Raw genomic sequence first — 18,056 nt, 5'->3', positions numbered from 1 at the left:
GGTTTGATTCAATTAAGCCAATTGGTCACATTTGGCAGTATAGTCAGTCAGACATGACGACACACGTGGCCTCATAACATAGCCTCATAACCGTCGTCTAGTTAGGCGTCTTGGGTTATTTATTGTGAAAGTCATTACCGGAAGTCAAATTTGTAAATCTGTCCGACTTGACTCTCTGGAGACGCCCATTTCCAGTCCACACCCACCCGGCTGCTGGATCGGTTCCTCCCTCTTCAGTCGCTACGTTTTCCAGCCTGGAGGTCGGATCACCACCGCAGTTCAACCGCAACAGGTAAATGATAAGAAATCATTGCAATGCTTTTATCAGGACGGGACAAATGTAACATCTACTGGACACTATCGCTTTAGTGCTTCCGTTTTTTAATGTTTCTTTTTTCTTCTTCTTTACCTTTTCATGGAAGCTAATTGGACATATCCCGTTTTAATCATCCTACATAACAGCCGAGGTCGTGTCGCGTCTTAACAACGTGGCGTTGAGGTTATACATTTATTTTTGCCCACCCTTAAAATGTGGATTTCTGACACCTGTCACTAAACCCTGAGTGAGAGCCCTTCTGTCTGCGTTTTAGATTAGGAACACTCCATATGGCTGAAAACGCCTGCCAGTGGCTACAATTAAACCGGAATATATGCTTTAATGTATTTTAACAGATGGGCTAAATCACATTTTAAGATAAATCTCTTTTAAATCTCCAAAATAAGGGCTGTCGGCTGCTAATTGCCTCTATGTTGTCAAGTATTTTGTCAGTGACAGTATGTAGTTTTTAAGTCTATTTATTGTACATAAAGCATATTACCTGGAAAAATATGCAATGGGCAATGTACAATTGCTTTATTGTTTTATGACAGGAAGCATAATTCCAGGGTTTACCCCCTATCCTGAGGTACTGTTACTTTTCACAGAGAATGTGTGTTCACTAGGAATGACACACTGCTCCCTCAACATTCAGTGTCCAGAAAATCCAGCATCACTAGTAATATGTCCACTTTTTTTTTTATCTCGGGGGAAATCACCAGGACATTTCTGGAGCTCCTTATGGAGGAGTGAGCGTCTGTGTGTCCTTTTAAAAGCATATGGAAATGGAAAGACGTTATAAGATGTTTAGATCATTTTAACGTCACTGCAGTTTTCTATTCATCGACGAGGCGATCGGGGCAGCTGCAGCAGTTCATCCACGCTGGTGTTCATTCACTGCAGCATAGAATAATTATAGAGATTGGCTATGTGTGTGCTTTTGTTGGTGTGTGTGTGTGTGTGTGTGTGTGTGTGCTGCTGCTCACTGTGAAAACAGAAAGACAAGGCCTTTTCTTTGCTGAAGTGGCAAAGTCCATCCAAACGTCAGTTGCTAATGACATCTAGCCTCATCCCAGCCGAGACTGTTGCACATCCACCTGCCAAGAAGAGAAGCGCCGCATAACGCACACATGCACTAAAACGCACACAAGCATCCATGCATCCATTGTTGTGTTTTAAAGTTGGAGCTTAAATGCAGACTTTCAGGGTCCAGCTCCTCGCTACTGTGACCGTCATATGACGCAATACAAATGCTTTATTGAAGACATCTTGGGATTAAACTTTAAAACGAGAGAAGAAATCTTGTGCCAAAAGGGTAGAGGTGAGAAGCTGACTGTGGGGCCTGCTGTTGAGTGTGTGTTGGGATTATAAAGGAAGTAAAAGAGGCTATGGTGAATCATTGCTCAAGCTGACCCACAAATGTATCAAAGGGATAATAAATTTAAGACAGATTCTTCCGCTCACCAATTTTTCACCTGCAGCACAGCAGAGGAAGATGTGTGGATGTCTTTATGTGTTTCTGTGCTCCTGTGAACAGGCAGAAAATACTAGCACAGATAAATATAAACACACACACACACACACACACACACCCCCACACACAGGCCTCTTTCTTCCTCAGGCTCAGCAAAGCTTCCTGGGCTGTGTCTGCTAGAACAGGGTCCCCCACTGTTCGGGGAGTGTGTGTCGGACACACTCATGCACACAGGCCGACGCATTGATACGCACATCCGAGCGGGCCGGTGCGCGGCGCACACAGGTGTCAATCAGCATGCAGCGCAGAGTCAAAGGTTCTTTTTATCCCCTTTTTCTCCCGGCGGTGCATCGGACCAGCAAACGCCTGACCCGTGAGGTGGACTCGCGACTTTAAGTGTCAATATTCCATCGATAGCTTTTGACATGCACTTTGAAGTACACTATTTTCAGCCCCATTGTTGTCCCCATTAGCACAAATGAAACCATGAAAGTGAAAGTGAATTGTTGACCTTGGAATAGTATTTGATCATGTGAGTTTGTTGTTGACAGAAGAATAATGGTAACCCAATGTTTGTTCTTTCATTTGTCATGAAGATAGCTCAGTTGCGATCACTAGATCAACCTGTTATGGGGCCCAGGGCTGATATTTTGGTGTGGATCCCCCCCCATCAATGCATTGTGTATATACCCTGCCCCATTCAGGATCTCAGAGCACACAGTACTCCTGTTACTGCCTAAGCTGCAGCCTTTCACATAATAAAAGGTCCTAAAACTACTACTGCTCTGTACCTGAGACTTTTGAGACCCCTGTGAGTCTGTGGCCCCAAAAGCCCTATGGCCGTTTGTTAATCAAGCTTTAATTGCTTAATCGAAGCATGGAAGGTACGTCATGCTATAACCGGTTGAAAGCTCTAGAAAAAGTCACGAGTTTATAAAAAACCCTATTTTTTTAAATTGAAAGCATGGTTGAGTAGATTTGTAGTCTTCATGCCACTCTTTTGAAATGAAAACGTATAAGAGTTGCTCAAATAATCCCTTTTTTTTAATCGTGACATGAGTTGTAGCAGCATTTAAATCCGCACTGTGAGATAACGTTCTCCCAATCTGGCTCTGCTACATAACATCAGTCACAGCAACACGGACTGAGCTAAAAGGTAAATCGAGTTTTTATTTTTTTTAAAGCATACATTTCTGAAGTGCTTATGGGTCTTTAGGGACGACAAATGGAGACTTTAAGTTGTGAGCCTCTGAAGGTGCTGTCAGTGTTGATGTAGAGGGTGTCCTTTGTGCCTCGTGTTGATTCTGTGTTGCTTTTATCCAGTATGTGTCCTGTTTGAACAGAGAAGGCTCTCTAACGGGGCCCACAGATAATATCTTGTGTTTTTAAACTACTAACACCTCAAGGTACAACAGTGTTTGTTTATGAGGGCGTACGGGAGTCTGCTGAATACCTTTTTTCCAAAATAGGTTTACATGAGCGAGTTTAAGGTGCACATATACAGTATTCACATAGGGGCCTATTAAGAGAATGCTACTGTGAGGTGTAGTTTTATTACGTTACCACAGTCTTTGAAAAAGTTGACCTAATAATGATCATTGTGGCATGATCTACTTTGCGTGATATCAGTTGAAACACTGTGAAGCCTTAATTCATAACACAGGGTGTGATATTACTGTAACAGCTTCAATTTTAGCCCCCTAGAATTATTTCTATAGTTATTGCCGTTGAAAAAGTCTCTCGGGATGATGACATCTTTAGCCTCGTTGTGAAATAAGTGTTTAGTTAGTACCGATTTACCGTGTCACTAGACTAAAATGTTAGTTTTGAATGAAACTTTACACCAGGACTGCCATCTGTTACTCAAGTCCTAAAACCTGCAGTTTTAATTCCCTGCTCTCAAAGTCGATGTTCTTTTAATTGGTTTTTGTAAAGACGCTCAAAATAAGATCTATGGATAACACAAGTTTAAGATACTTAAAAGTTTTGTTTGAAGATATAAGACATGTCTGTAAATACCCCCTCTTGTGAATTTTGAAGCTCTTACCTGTCTTAATATCGATAAAAAGCGGCTAAAGTTAGCGTTTTACTTCTCCCGAGTGCATTCACTCTTTTAAGTGGTTGTTCATTTCTGAAGATTATCTTGCTGAGTAAAGCATATCATAAACTTGTGTTTACCAGAGATGTTATTTCTGAAATAATCAAAACAATCCAATGAAACAATCCCATTGGCTATGCTAACTTCTGGGTCGGTCTGAACTAACTGACAAAGCACATATAGCAGTATGTGAACATCCAACCAGTTTAGAGCAAATAATAAAAGAGATAATGTAGAATACAGTCAACAAATCTGACCTGACTCTTGATACGTTTGTGTTGAATCGTGATTTGAACTCGGTAGAGTTATGTATTTTACAAAAATAACGTCAACATGACTTTGTGATACTAGTAGGCTAGCAGTGTAGCTAGTTTTAACTCGGCTAGTTTGAGAAAAAATATGTAGTCTACAAATCTGACCTGACACTTGATAAAAGGCTGTAAAAAGATAATGTGAACTGGGAAGATTTATACATTATCGGAAAAAAATAAGAAATGACATGACCGAGTATAAGTTTGATAAAGGCCCCGCATTAGCGTACGTTTTAAACTAGCTAGTAATGCTAGCTGGTTGAGTGGTTTCTCAGAATTAAGGGTGGATACTGTGTCTAAAATCCCAGTTCATCATACAAAGTAAGTAGTCTACTCATAGTTAACGTTAAGCGTTACTTTATTGAGATTACCAAGATTATGTTGTTTTAATTGCTTTCTTTGTATTGTGCAAATATTTTTGTTTGTATTTCCCTGGATTGATTCATGTTTTTTGTACTTGGAATGCCAATATTGTTTGCCTGTACGAGGACTATATATATATATATATATATATATATATATATATATATATATATATATATATATATATATATATATATATTGTGTGTGTGTGTATGCAGAGGCATGCGCCACAGTACATTGCTCTTAAGTAATTGGCAGTGTTGGCATGTGCAGAGAATGATTTATACTACAACAACCTCAGCTCCCCCTCCAGGAATTCACACGCAAAGAGGGAAGCCAATGATGGAGCAATAGTGTAACCAGAGAGGAAGGGATGAAAGACATTTTTGGTGGGAGTCATATAAGAGGGGATGCATGTTCGAGTGAGACACGATTAGGAAGTCGGGGAGCAGAAACGAAAAAGAGAGTGAACTGAGGTAAAAGAAGAAAAAAGCGTGCAGGAAAGATTCGGTGAAAGCAAAGAGGAGATTGCTTCGACCTGACAGGAATCCCAGCTGATGAGAAAGCTTGCTCCTTAGCTGTTGGCTTGTAGCAAGACGGATGAAACAAGAGGAAATAAAGGGTTAGGTCTGAGTGAAGGGACTAATAGATTCTGAAGAACAGGATTGAAGGAGTTGCCGGGATAATGGAAAGAGAAACTGCAGAAATGGGGAAAGAAAGGAGGAAAACTGCCTCCTATAAATTTAAATTTGAAGATGCGGGAGACACAAATGATCAAGAATATGGGGAGTGTCTTGCTGGATTAATTGGACTGAAACATGATTTAGCAACAATGACATATGCAAAGGAACAGGACGAATGGCAAAAGGAACAGTAGATTAGATGGAAGTCCACCTGCAGAGGGCAGGTGGCTTGCCGGTAATGCTGAAAAATGAAAACCCATACACACACACAGCTAATTTTCCAATTTAAGATTATTACCTGCATGGGCTCATCTGTCCCCTCTACCTCCTGAGACTCTGCCAGAGATCCCACAGAGGAATATCTCATCAGGTGGGCCCGGCTCCCTGCCCATTGACGACAACAACAGTGGATGCAAACTGCAGTAAAATCATCCATAGCGCTTGTTTTTAGTGTGTGCAGTGCAGATGCATGTGGGAATACATGTGTTTTAGCATTCAACCTAATCATAAAATGATGAGAGGCTTCCTACATAGATAGAAACTGATTGTGCAATACTGTTGTCATATTTCTGTGCTTTTTCTTCTACTATTAGCATAGCAATGTTTTTTTGTATTTTAATTTCAAATAATTTTGCCTTAAGTTCATTGTAATTCTGTGTGTAACTTAGCAAAATAAGTTTTTTTATTATACGGCGTATCTGTGCAAATGACAACACAAATATCTTGAATAGACACTTCTGTTAGGACAAATATTTACATTTTTAATAAAACAAATGTTAGTTTTCCCAACAAGGAAAATACATATTCATCACAATGTAATTTACTACTGAAAGAATACATATTCATATTCTTAATTAAATCCATTATTATACTCCCAATAATGCATGTTTCAGTCCCAACAAGACCAATATTTATATCGCTGCAAAACTGTCAATATTCCAAATATTTATATTCCTGATGAGAGAAATATGTACAATCCTGACAAGACAACCATGTTGATCCACGAAAATACAAACATTTAAATTCCTCAATGAGGTGGCAATTGCAGAAACTCACTAAGAACACCGGAGAAAAGAAGACACTCTTTAGATTTGCGAAGAAAAAGCCGCCATCTGTGATCCGAGAGCAGAGAAAGATCGGCGCTCCCTCCCTCCTCAGACCACCATCATTCTTCCTTCCTCTGTATCCTTCAACTGTCTGTCCTCCTCTTGCCTACTTCTCCCCCCGGTGGCATTGTCTTCCTTCTTTCCTCCTCATCCTCCCTCTCCCTCCTCCCTCGGTCATTTTGTCCCCCCTCCTCTCTCTTTATTTCCTCTCCTCTGTCCTTCCCTCGCTCTGTCATCCCTCTCCCGTGTGAGCCGTTCACTGTATACCATCCTTGCATTTTTAACCGGGGGGGGGAATTAATTTTTTTCCTTCTTTTTTTCCTCCCTCTCGCCTGCATTTGTATCGTTTCTATTCTCTTCCTCACTCACACACGCATGCCTGCGTTCCTCACATACGCCCGCTGCTCCGTGAAACACACTCTCACACACACTCACATCTTTCTCTCTCTCTCTCTCTCTCTCTCTCTCTCTCTCTCTCTCTCTCTCTCTCTCTCTGCAGATGTCTGAGAGCTAGCCAGCTGAGTGGAGGACTCACCTCTCTGCCCGTGTTCTCCACCTGCAGCCATGAATGGTAAGAACACTTTGTCTTGCGTGTCACATTTTTGTCCGCGGGAGGCAAATGTGCACTTTTGCGGAGCGAGGTCGGGGCAGAAATTTGTGATTCGAACGGAGTTTTAAAAAGAAAAATCTAAAACAGAAGAGATATATTTAGAAAAGAAAACCCCGAAATAGAGAGACGGAGCTGACCAATAAGCAGCAGTTGTGCCGTGCCTCTTCTTTAAACTTTAATCTTTCTCTCCGGTCATCTGACCGCCGGGGCTGGAAGATGCGTTTGTTTCGGTCCGGAGGGATGTTTTGATGTTTGCGGGGCGGCTGGTCCCTTCTGCCAGCTGCAAACTGGACCCTGAGATCGTGTTAATAGGATATCGATCCTGATGTTGGCGTGAAGTAACGGACCTAAACCCAACCCGCCTTTGATCCCATGACATTTTGCGCAAGAAATTACAGGCAATTCTACATCACATGAGATAATTACTATTGAATTAATGTGATGTGAATCATGAGCTATTCGTGTGTGTGTGTGTGTGTGTGTGTGTGTGTGTGTGTGTGTGTGTGTGTGTGTGTGTGTGTGTGTGAGAAACTGCCTCTGTTTCTGTTGTGCTCACTCTTGCGATGTGATGCATCGCTTTTGTCCTTGGTGTGTGGACTGAATTGCTCAAAAGTGTGTGTGTGTGTGTGTTAATCCTCTTGTTTCACAGCCTTTGATCATAGAACAGTAGTTGCCGCTCCTTAAGCGCCTCTCTGGGAAATGCCTCGGAGGAAGTTTGTCTGTGTTTGTGTCTGTGCGTCGGATGCATCTTGTCCACATGACTAATTCTGCATTTTAACAAAGTGCCGCCCCCCCTCACACACACACACACACACACAACTACACTCTGCTTCAATCCCCTCCAGTAGATAAACACTGTGAGAGAGCAATTCCGACTCCCGGCGTCAGTATGTGATGACTTTCTCCGTTGAACGGCAGCAACTGAGCTATCCGCTCAATTGTAGAGTCATTAGTAAGTCGATTTCCCCGAAACAGGTGGACGCGGCATGCAACAGTGTCCGCTGAAATGCGGCCGCAGTGCAGAGGCTGTCGATCCACCGGCGCGATCAGAAGCATGAACTTGTCCTCCCCGGGAGAAGCGTTTTGATATGTGAACAGTTATGGAAGCAGAGACGTGGTTTCCTCCCAGAAGGCCTTGAGGTTCGACTCCAGCGTCTCCCTAAGGCCCGTACGGCACCTAGACAACAGCACACTGGCTGACAAAGGGAAGGTAAACCACACAAGCAGACGCTCTTTGTGTCGCAGCTGCCGAGGATCTGTGGCCCAGTTGGTTTAAATTCTGCGCAGGCATCGTTGCTGTGGAAGCTGTTCCATGAGAGAGTACTGCTGGGTTTGTTTTCTGTAGATGGACTGTGTGTGTGTGTGTGTGTGTGTGTGCGCGCTATATTGTCCCAATATTTGCTGACCGGCTCTTGTGTGCTCGCTCAGAGTTTGTCTTCTGGGTTTCTGTGCGGGAAGCTGCTCCTCTCGGTATTGCAGACCAAATGGCAGCCTTGACAGTGGGTGTCAGTATGGATTTACGGTGACGGCCTGTCAAAAAAAGCAGGAACAGGAAGCCGACGGAAGTAATAACCGAGGGACACGATAAGAATGCTGGTTTTCCAGCACACTGAAGAAACAAGATGTTATGTTCAATGAGGAGCTTCAGAGCTGCCGGTGGGGCCTTCGGACGACACCAGACGAGCTGTTCTCCTCCCGCTTTTCGTCTTCATGCTGCGCTAAGCCAATCTTCACCTGGCTGCAGCTTCATATTTAGAGTGCTATCGACCTTTTGATCCAGGTTTTGGCAGGAGGGCGAAGAAGTGTTTTTAAAAAGCGTCGCTATCAAACAGCGGTCATTTCTTCACATCATTAAAAAAAACAAAAAAACTGATTTAAATAGCCAGAAGACTCATTATAATCGGCTCTCACATGCTCAATATCCCAATATTTGGCATTGTTTTATCTGCTCGCACATTGAGTGGTCTTACGCTGTCAAGACCCCTATGGATGGCTGTGTGTGTAAGAAGCTTTGAGTTGTCCCACTTATTCGCACACACACTTGCTGAATCAACTCGTGGATGCGGCCATGCTACATGTCCCGGTGGCACTGTGCTAAATACCCCCCCCCCCCCCCCCCACCTCTTTCTCACTTACAATAGCTTCTAAATGAGGTCTGTCAAAGCCAACGAGACAGAATACTCACATCTCTGCGAGAGATTAATTACTTTCGCCTTTTTTTTTTTTTTGCTGCAATTTTGCCGACGGTGCCGAAGTCGGCTTCGTCGGTGGAGGGAGGGAGGGCCACACCTGATCAGGTGCTCCCGCGGTGGTTTAGGGAAGAGTGACTTGGTTCAGATACTGAGACCCAGTTCAAGGCGGTCAGTCGGACGGTTTGAGTCTAACGTTTCAATCTTCCTCCCTCGTTAAACTTTTTAGTTTCACATTTTGTCTGCCGGCTGCTTTCGAAGGCACGGCCTTGCTGTAACTTTGTGTCATTCCTCAGGGATGTACGTGTAGTGTGTGTGGGTGTGTGGGTGTGTGGGTGTGTGTGCGTGCGTGCTGTGTCAACAGTAGCCGGTCGGGTGTTTGGGTTAGCGAAGGGAAGGAAGTTCCATCATGGGCAGGGTGGCATTTCCTGAAGCCGGTGGATAAATCCCACTACCCGGTCTCTGAAGACATGCACACAAAGCCGCGCAAGGATTTTGCCAAATAACCATATTACGGTAACAATGTACATATAAAATATACTATAGTTTTTATCCTTCGCTCTGCGGACTTCATTCCTCCTCTCTGAATCTTTTGCATACCCTCCCCTGTTAATGGTTGTGTTGTTGGTGTTGAGGGGAAATGTTTAAGAGCGACGTGTGAGACGTTGTCTGTCGCTCAGAGGAATTGAAAATCCAAACCGGCGTGGCTTCATGCGCAACCCTGATCATGCTGTTGTTGGCAGAACTTATCAAGAGGCAGCATGGATCATGAAAACCAATAAAACAATCAGATGATTAATTATTTGTTGATTATATAACGAAACGATGTCGCAAGGCCAAATCACATTTATAGTTTCAGTCCATTTCAAATGAGTACTTTGATACTTTTGTGTATCAGTGATTCCTCTTTGCTTTAATTCCATAAAGTGTTTTAAACAAGACACTGAAAATGCTATGTGGAAATATGATATTTGATTAAATCTGTGTGTACACTGCACAAACGTTTCTTTTTAAGTTATGTGACTTCTCTTCAGTATCTAAATCACGGTCTCTTAGATGTAGATTTTTATAAATTAAACATCATCATACCAAGGTGAGCTTTAAACCAATGATTGTTTTCATTATTAATTAATTAGTTGCATATATTTCTTAATTAGTCGTTTTGTCTTTAAAATGTCAGAGAAGGCTAATTGTCTTGTTTTGTCCTCAACTCACAGATACTCTGTTTACTTCCACAGAGGAGTAAAGAAACCCGAAATCATTCACATTTTAAGAAACAGGAGAGGATTTTGACTTCTTTTTTTTTTAAATTACTAAAAAATCTGTCGGAGATGAATTTAAAAGTTGACACAGGATCAATGAACCATTGCAGCTCTACAGTGACGGGAGCTGAATTCACTAAAAACTCACAGCTGTGAAAAAGCCTCCAGCCTCTGGCGTCAGCGAGGCCCGCAGGTCGCTGTCGAGCAGAGAAGACGAGCCGTTCTAGATCTGAGCCGGAAGACAAAGTTTTTTTAATTTTTTTAATTTTGTCACCCAGTAGTTTGCCATCTGTAAAACTGCAACTATCCACTTTACAAGCGGAGCATTTCCTCACGTGAAACCATCTGTTTCCTACCGTCTGACTGTAGGTTACGGTCGATTAACTGGTCCATCACTCGGCTGTGCATCGCTCTACTTTCTGTATCTCCGCTGTTTGGGCTCATTATCTGTCATTGTCTCCTTATCTGCATCTCTGTCCTTCAATTACTGCCATATGGAGAGACCCATCTGTGCACTACGTCCATACAGTCGCTCCTTTAATTAAAAATGTCCTCGCGGTGCTCAAGTTACAAAAACAAAAGCGGAGGATAAGGCTTTGAGCATACCCCGGTCGTGTTGGGATTTGATTCATTTTGCGGATTCCCTTCTGATTAATTGATTATCAGCTCCGATGATAATCTCTCCCCCTCCCCCTAGTAAAGACATCTGAGTAAATTGAGCAAGAATTAAGTTTCATACCCCTCACACAGCACATCCGGCTTCATATTTAATTCATGGACAACCCTGGACTTACCTTGAGAAATGCACGAGTGGAGCAGAGTGAAAAAGAAGCTGACTGGACACTTTAACACATTAATCATTGTCGGGAGTTGGTGGTGAGTGTTTTCATCTGAGGGGGAGTTCTCATTCGGGATGGAAATTATGCAGACTTTTTGGATGGCGAAGTTAAAAAAGACACCGTAAAGTGAACTCGGTATTAGCATTTCCGCTTTGGGGACTTTCGATGTGTTGCTGCATTTGTGTGTGTGTGTTGACGAGTGGAGCGCGACACACACACACAGAGTATATGTTTTTCCTCTGAAGTAACGGCTCTTTCATATTTATGAAAGTTTGGGGCTCCAAAATGTATCTGGCAGTATAATAAAGCAGGATCTTTTTGTGTTGGAGTTATTTTTACACAGCAGTACCACTGGCAGCTGTTGACGTGGAACATGAAATCTATAGAAATGATATAGAAGTGTGCTGTATTTACTAGTTTTCGTACTGCTCGTATTACTTTTCAGTTGCGCTCGAGGCGTAGATTTTTGGGTGGCGATGTCAGTCGACGCCGTGACTTCATGGTCTCCAGAGGATCAGACCAACTGGCTTCGGCTTTAAGATACCCCGATGTCACCTTTTGTCCCCCAAAAGAGCATTTTTGCGTTTAACATTTGAAAGTGCATTGAGAGACGGAGGGTCCTGACGCGCATCAAAGGTCTCCGGCCAAAATCCACCTGTGGACATTTCGGTTACGTGGTTCGCATCTTAACCAGCAGGCTACAGGGACGCCACTGCGGCTCACACTTTGTAGGGCTCCTTTACCCTGTTGTTGCATATTAAAGATGTTGCGTATAAACAAGATGTGCACCAACTCCAGGAGGCGTCTCAAAAATCTTTTTTTTTTTGCGATTTCAAAGAACATCTCTTGGGGTTTGTTTTTTTTGTCCAGGCGGAGCCAGTGTGTGGGCCATCACTCCGGAGGAGAGGGGGAAACAGGACAAGCAGTTTGACACCCTCGCCCCCGCCCTCGGCTATGTCTCAGGTGGGATGGCGTCACAACAAACAGAAGGGTCATCGGGTTTGAAGCTGCATCGACTGGGTCGTCGCTCTTAACGCTCTGGATTTTTTTGTCTGTTTCCAGGAGAGCAAGCCAGGAAATTCTTCCTCCAGTCCGGCCTGCCTCCTTCGGTCCTGGCTGAGATCTGGTAAGCACCATCGTACCACTTTAAGCCGGAGCGAGTAGGTCAGAAGGTGCAACCTTTGTTCATGGCCAGAGCGAGTTTGGGCCTCCTTTGCTTTTTATTTCCTGTTGAACACTCACTTCCTTCACAGCCTGCCCCACCTCGTAAACTGAATAAGTAAGAGTGTGTATGTGTGTGTAACGTAATCACAGCAGAGCCTTGTGTAACCCTCGCCCTTTTAGACCGTCTCAGTAAAGAAAGAAAAAGACTAGGAATGCACACTTCACTGTAAACGGATCATATTACGAGTTGGCGCTCTCACTTTCTCCCACTCCACTAGGAACCTCGCTGACATGGACGGCGATGGGAAGATGGACAGGCAGGAGTTTTCCATCGCGATGAAGCTCATTAAACTCAAGCTTCAGGGGCGGAACTTACCGTCTGTCCTGCCAATCACCATGAAGCAACCTCCCGTCTCCAATTGTGCGTCAACCATCTCTTCATCAGCACGTTTTGGTAAAGATTGTTTACTACACCTCCATCTCGTCCTCTCACAACTGTAGAAAAGTTTTTAAAAAAAATAACTTGCACGTTTCAGTTGTATTTCAGAATGGGATGCTCATGTGGCATCCCAGGATTAGCTCCTCTCAAAAAGTGTTTTTCACTCAGTTGGGTTATGGTAAAAAAGGAAGTTACCCAACCATAAGTTACTCTCTCTTCTTGAGTCTTCTGGGTCAGTTCATGTTCACATGTGTGTGTTTCCTCCTTACAGGAATGGGTTCAATGCCAAACCTGTCAATTGGTCTGTCATCCATGTCAGCTAGGTCAGCCATGTCCATCCTAACACCCATGCCGGCTAACCACTTCATGCACTCCGTGCAACCCCTCGTGCCGACGCCAATGACTCTTCCCCTCATCAACTGCCTGGGAAACCCTGGACTCCCCAACGGCAATGTCAACCTCCTCTCCCCACCTCTCGTTCCCAACAATTCAGGTCGGTTCTGCGGTGGAACCATTCTGATTTGCTCACGGGACAAATTCAGCTCGATATTCATAAATGGATTAGCGACCATTCATTCCAATTTAACCTGGGATTATGAAAAGTGTATGTACGCAGATGTTTGATTATGTTCCAGAGTAACTGAGATGTTTCCCTGGCATAAGTCACAAAATGAGATTTAATGCAAAAAAGGAGAACATGGGAGGTAAAAATAAAATAAAACACAGAACAGCATAAATTAGAGGCTTGTGCTATTGATAACGCCACACATTCAAATAATCCCATTACCATAGCCTTGCAGCTGGGAACACAGATCCAGTAAAATGAGAGGAATACACCTGTTTATGTATGTTTTCATCTTTTTTTAGTGCTTTTATAGGTGTAAATCTACTCAAACGTTCACAACGTCCCGAGGTCTTGAGATGTTGCTGCAGCAGCTCATTGTAGATTTAACCTGCAAGTCTAGTTACAACATGATATATTACCTAAGTAGATATTCTGCAACAAAGCTACCGTTAGCGAGCTAACAAGTGATCCGTTTGGAATGAAGAGTAAAATTAATAGTATCAGAATTGGTTGACATATTACAGCTGGCACTTCATTCAAAAGGCTGTTAAATTATGACATAAACTCTCTTTTTACAAACATTAGGTTAGGTCAGCTCATTCAAAACTACATTAATACTACTAACTCTGAAGCACATTGATTCCTCCGTGGATGCATATATGAATAAAACAGACTCTATTAAATTTGCTATGGATTGGCTGTAGAATTGCACCGACCTCTTTGCATGCTAAACTTTTTTCTTTTTTTTTTGCAGTATGTCAGCTTGTGATGCAACCGTTAACTAAACTTCACTACAGACATTTCCTCCAGGCACAGTGTGTAGGATCGCAAAAGTAGCGGCAGCAATGGAATATAATATTCATAACCATGTTTTCTAAGTTTATGTTCACCTAAAACCTTAGATTCAATGTGTTTTTTCGTTGTCTTTGAATGAGCCCTTAATAGCTGCTTGGGTTCCTCTTCAATCTTCACTGAGTCCGCCATGTTACTACAGTAGCCTGGAACGGACAATTCAAACACTGGGATTAGCAAGAGCCTTTTGGATTATACGTAACCTGAAGGCAATTAGTCCTCTGACACGCTCGTGAATCTGCAGTACCATGAGCAGCATAATGCAAAAACCACTGCACTGGCAGGAGTCATCTGACTAAATCTGCTCTCATAATAGTGTTTTTATGGTATGGATGGCCTCTGAGCATTACAATGCTTCCATGGTTTTGCTCTCGGCGGCTCACGTTACCGCAGTCTTGGGAAAAAGAGGATTGAGGGAAGAGATATTCAGTTGGTTGCAATCTGCAACCACACAGATATATGCCACCAAATCCTGCACACTTTGCCTTTTAAAGTTTAGTGCAGCCGGACTGAGACAACCATCGGTTTGAAACTAACCAGTTACGAAGAGCTGAGGAAGGATTAATGACGAGCTGGTGCAGCCCAATCCTGGTGTGTGACGTTTAGTGCAGCAGGGTCAGTTATTTATTCAGGTCTTGTGCGTGAGTGTTGCGGCGTTAATGCAGTGCGGTTTACACATATAATATGAAAGGGCCGCGCCGCGTCTTCTCCCTGAGGTTTTCAGATCTGACTTGAGTGGAATACGGAAGTGTCTGAGCATCGCCGACCGTACGTGTATTGATCTTGCATTATGCAGTTTTTTTTTTCTTTCTTTTACCAGCAAGGAGATAAGCCTCCACAGTAAAACATTGATATCAGGTGTGGACGCACCTACGTGATGTATACATGCTGAGTTCGTCTTTTTTGTTGTTGTTTGTTTTAAGTGGCGATTTATTTGATCTGACTGCACTCTTCCTCTCTCACCTCCTCCATCGGTCCTTCGGCTCGCTCTCTTTCTTCTCACCCTGTTCGCGATTGCTCTCCGGCTGTGAAAATGTGCAACCCAATTAGCGTGACTTTTCTCTCCGACGCGACGCACCCTCGATCTTCACCCTTCCTCTCTGAAATGGGGGGAAATACATCAGCGTCGCGGCTTTTTTTTTTTTTTCTCGAGGCGAACGCTCCGTGGCGCAGAGTTGTGGAAAAACAACGATCCGTTTTTTTTTTTTTTTTTTAAAAACCAGATGTCAATAACCTTGCTGCTGGAGCTCTGTGTGCTGCGACTGTAAAGTATGAGGAGATAAGATTAGACGTACACACGTTCAAGGGCAGCTGCACTCCGCACATAGTATGTCAGAGACTGATTGCATATTAAAACAAATCACACGTGCACACCTGTGTTTACATGCATGCACTGAAGCATTCAGCAGATTTCTTTTTCTCATATCGCCTTGAGTTTGCCGAAATTATATTTGACGGTTAACCAACTGCCTCCAACCCTTTCTGCAGCGCTCCCTCTCTCTGGCTTTTCCTCTCCCATGGCGTTCTCTCCGTCCGCCGGCATGTCGAAGGCCAACTCTCTCCTGGACCTTGGATCCAGCAGGTGAGAGCGTAAATGGATGCGCGGATAAAATAACACGACCAGCGTCCCGGAATGTCATTAAAAGAGAATTTCGTTCATTTTGAATGTCCTCTGTCGGCACGTCTAGTTCCTCCAGGAAACATGAATTTAGAATCAAGCACTTCATTTCTAAGTTGGATTTATGGGAGCTGTGACGAGTTCTAAAAAAGCACCATTTATTATGCAGGGATTTTAAGGGAAAGGCCGCTATTATCGCTGGTCTGAGTCGCACACCGCCGGCCCATTAGTGCTGTGCTTACAAAGGAGCAGAGTCTTTTGCGGGGAAGGGACGAGGATCAGAATGCAGGCAGAGATGAAACAGTGAGATAAGAGAGGGAGCAGGAAGGGCATTTTGAAATCAGATGTTCTCGTTGGCAGCACGAGGAAGTGGGCTTGTTTAGAGTCGCACACATTAGAGGCAAAGGGCATTCTTATGGGAGGAGGGCACTGCTACTGTGAAGTTTCCATCTATTTCAAGTAACCACACCCGGTCCTATACTAATGTTTTAGCTCAACAGTTACTGATTGAATTGCGATGGAATTGCGTCCAACTAATTCGGACTGGCTCGTGATCCTTTTCCCCTCGCGCCAACATCAGGTCAACATTTTGAATTGGTCCAATAAATGGTTTTTTTTATGACTTCACACTTGCAAAGGTGATGAAAGTCCCACACATGTTGGATAGTAAACTGATATATACACTGTGGTTTAGGTTCAAATGGCTTGTCACCAGTCGGGTTTGTCATGTTAAATGGTGAAAATAGCGTAAACGTTATTGGTCGTAAATGTCGGCATATCTCAAAGGAAAGTGGAAGACAGCGACTGAAGGGGTTTGCAGTCCGACATCCATGGCAGTCAAACTGCCACTGTTGCTTTTTTGTTTGTTTGCACAAAGCACTTTAACTAAGTCGGCCTGGAATAGTTTCAGTCGTGGAACGTAATGAGGAGTAAACAAAGAAGAAACCAGAGCCAGGGGGTTTGTGTAGTTTCAGTAACGGCTAGATTCCCTTCAAAAAAGACAACAGCATACATAAAAAAAAAATCCATGATCTTTTTCATGGTGTCATGTGTGGTTTGGGGAAATGAGAACGGCTAGTATCGGATTTCATTTGGAGTGTATTGTTTTAAATGGCCCAGTGTGTGTCCTGGTCCTCAGGTGTAAAGGTGAGAAGGCAAGTATGGAAAATAAGGGCAACAGGAGTGTTGGGAAGTCAAACACCAGTACAGGTTGACCCAGCAGCCATCCATCACGTCAACCTTTCTACTTTACTTTTTGTCCCAGAAGGACAAATGGTTTTTACAGCAACACATAAAACAATGCATTAAAAAAAAATGATAGCCATACAGCACAGTGAGGGAAAGGAGACCCGTCCTGAAAGCGAGCGGGCGAGAAGTCAAACAATAGGAGTGAGTGGTATGAGACTCTCATTTCCACAGTGTGCAAAGGCCCCAGAATCATGACACGTTTTATTATAAGGGACTTTTACCCTTTTTGGTGGGGCACACACACACACACACACACACACTGAAATAAATCCCTAAGGCGGAGGGAGGATCCCGCACTGCATCTCCCATTGTCTCCCTGAACCCTCTTCCATTTCAGAGGAGGGTTGCAAGTTTCCACCCAGCTATAATGACTGAAAAAAAAAGTACATTCCTCTCAAATGAACGCCATCGACCCAGCCTATCCTATTGCTATTCTTGCAGAGGCATTGTTTATGATTTTAAAAAAAAAAAGAGGGGCTGATTAGCTTAGCCCGAGAGTACGGCTCTGTCTCGTTTTCAGAGAGTCATAGTCTACGTGGCCGGTTGCTTCCTCTGCAGCTAATTAAGAGCTGGAAGATAACACAAGGGAGTCTCGGAGCAATTAGTGGTTTTAAGTCGAGGCTCGAATACAAGGGAGAACGGGAACGCTGACCATGTAATATTATTGTGTAATTTCCCTTTAGGTGTTATCTCGGTGTAACATCATGCCTCTTCTTCTTCTTCTTCTTCTTCTTCCTCTTCTCCCTCTCCGTCTGTAGTTCAAACTCTTCCTCCACCACGTCGTTGGCCAGCAACTCTCCGAAGACGGGCGCAAGCGATTGGGCCGTGCCGCAGGGCTCGAGGCTCAAGTACCGTCAGCAGTTCAACACGCTGGACAAGCTCATGAGTGGCTACTTGTCCGGTGGGTCCCGGCACAGAC

The 18,056-nt window shown here is 43.6% G+C and overlaps 1 protein-coding gene across 11 annotated transcripts in view; it reads left to right on the top strand.

Annotated features, from left to right (window-relative positions):
• The first annotated feature begins 225 nt into the window (after window positions 1-225).
• itsn2a (intersectin 2a) overlaps window positions 226-18,056 on the top strand; it is a 36,416-nt gene continuing 18,585 nt past the window's right edge. For 9 of the 11 annotated variants that reach the window (XM_068577485.1, XM_068577490.1, XM_068577487.1 and 6 more), the window contains exons 1-8: window positions 226-292; window positions 6,851-6,922; window positions 12,122-12,214; window positions 12,314-12,377; window positions 12,694-12,869; window positions 13,126-13,347; window positions 15,760-15,853; window positions 17,896-18,038. In XM_068577485.1, coding sequence (XP_068433586.1) covers window positions 6,916-6,922; window positions 12,122-12,214; window positions 12,314-12,377; window positions 12,694-12,869; window positions 13,126-13,347; window positions 15,760-15,853; window positions 17,896-18,038 — 799 coding nt within the window. In that variant the 5' untranslated portion in view covers window positions 226-292; window positions 6,851-6,915. The remainder of the gene's footprint in view (window positions 293-6,850; window positions 6,923-12,121; window positions 12,215-12,313; window positions 12,378-12,693; window positions 12,870-13,125; window positions 13,348-15,759; window positions 15,854-17,895; window positions 18,039-18,056) is intronic. The other 2 variants (XM_068577488.1, XM_068577491.1) reach the window with 2 other exon arrangements.

The sequence above is a fragment of the Clinocottus analis genome, unplaced genomic scaffold, assembly GCF_023055335.1.
Source record: "Clinocottus analis isolate CAN_PGR_092001 unplaced genomic scaffold, fCliAna1.0.p SCAF_15, whole genome shotgun sequence".
Lineage (NCBI taxonomy): Eukaryota > Metazoa > Chordata > Actinopteri > Perciformes > Cottidae > Clinocottus > Clinocottus analis.
Note: the sequence above shows the minus strand (reverse complement) of the source record. Positions and strands in the feature narration are given on the sequence as shown.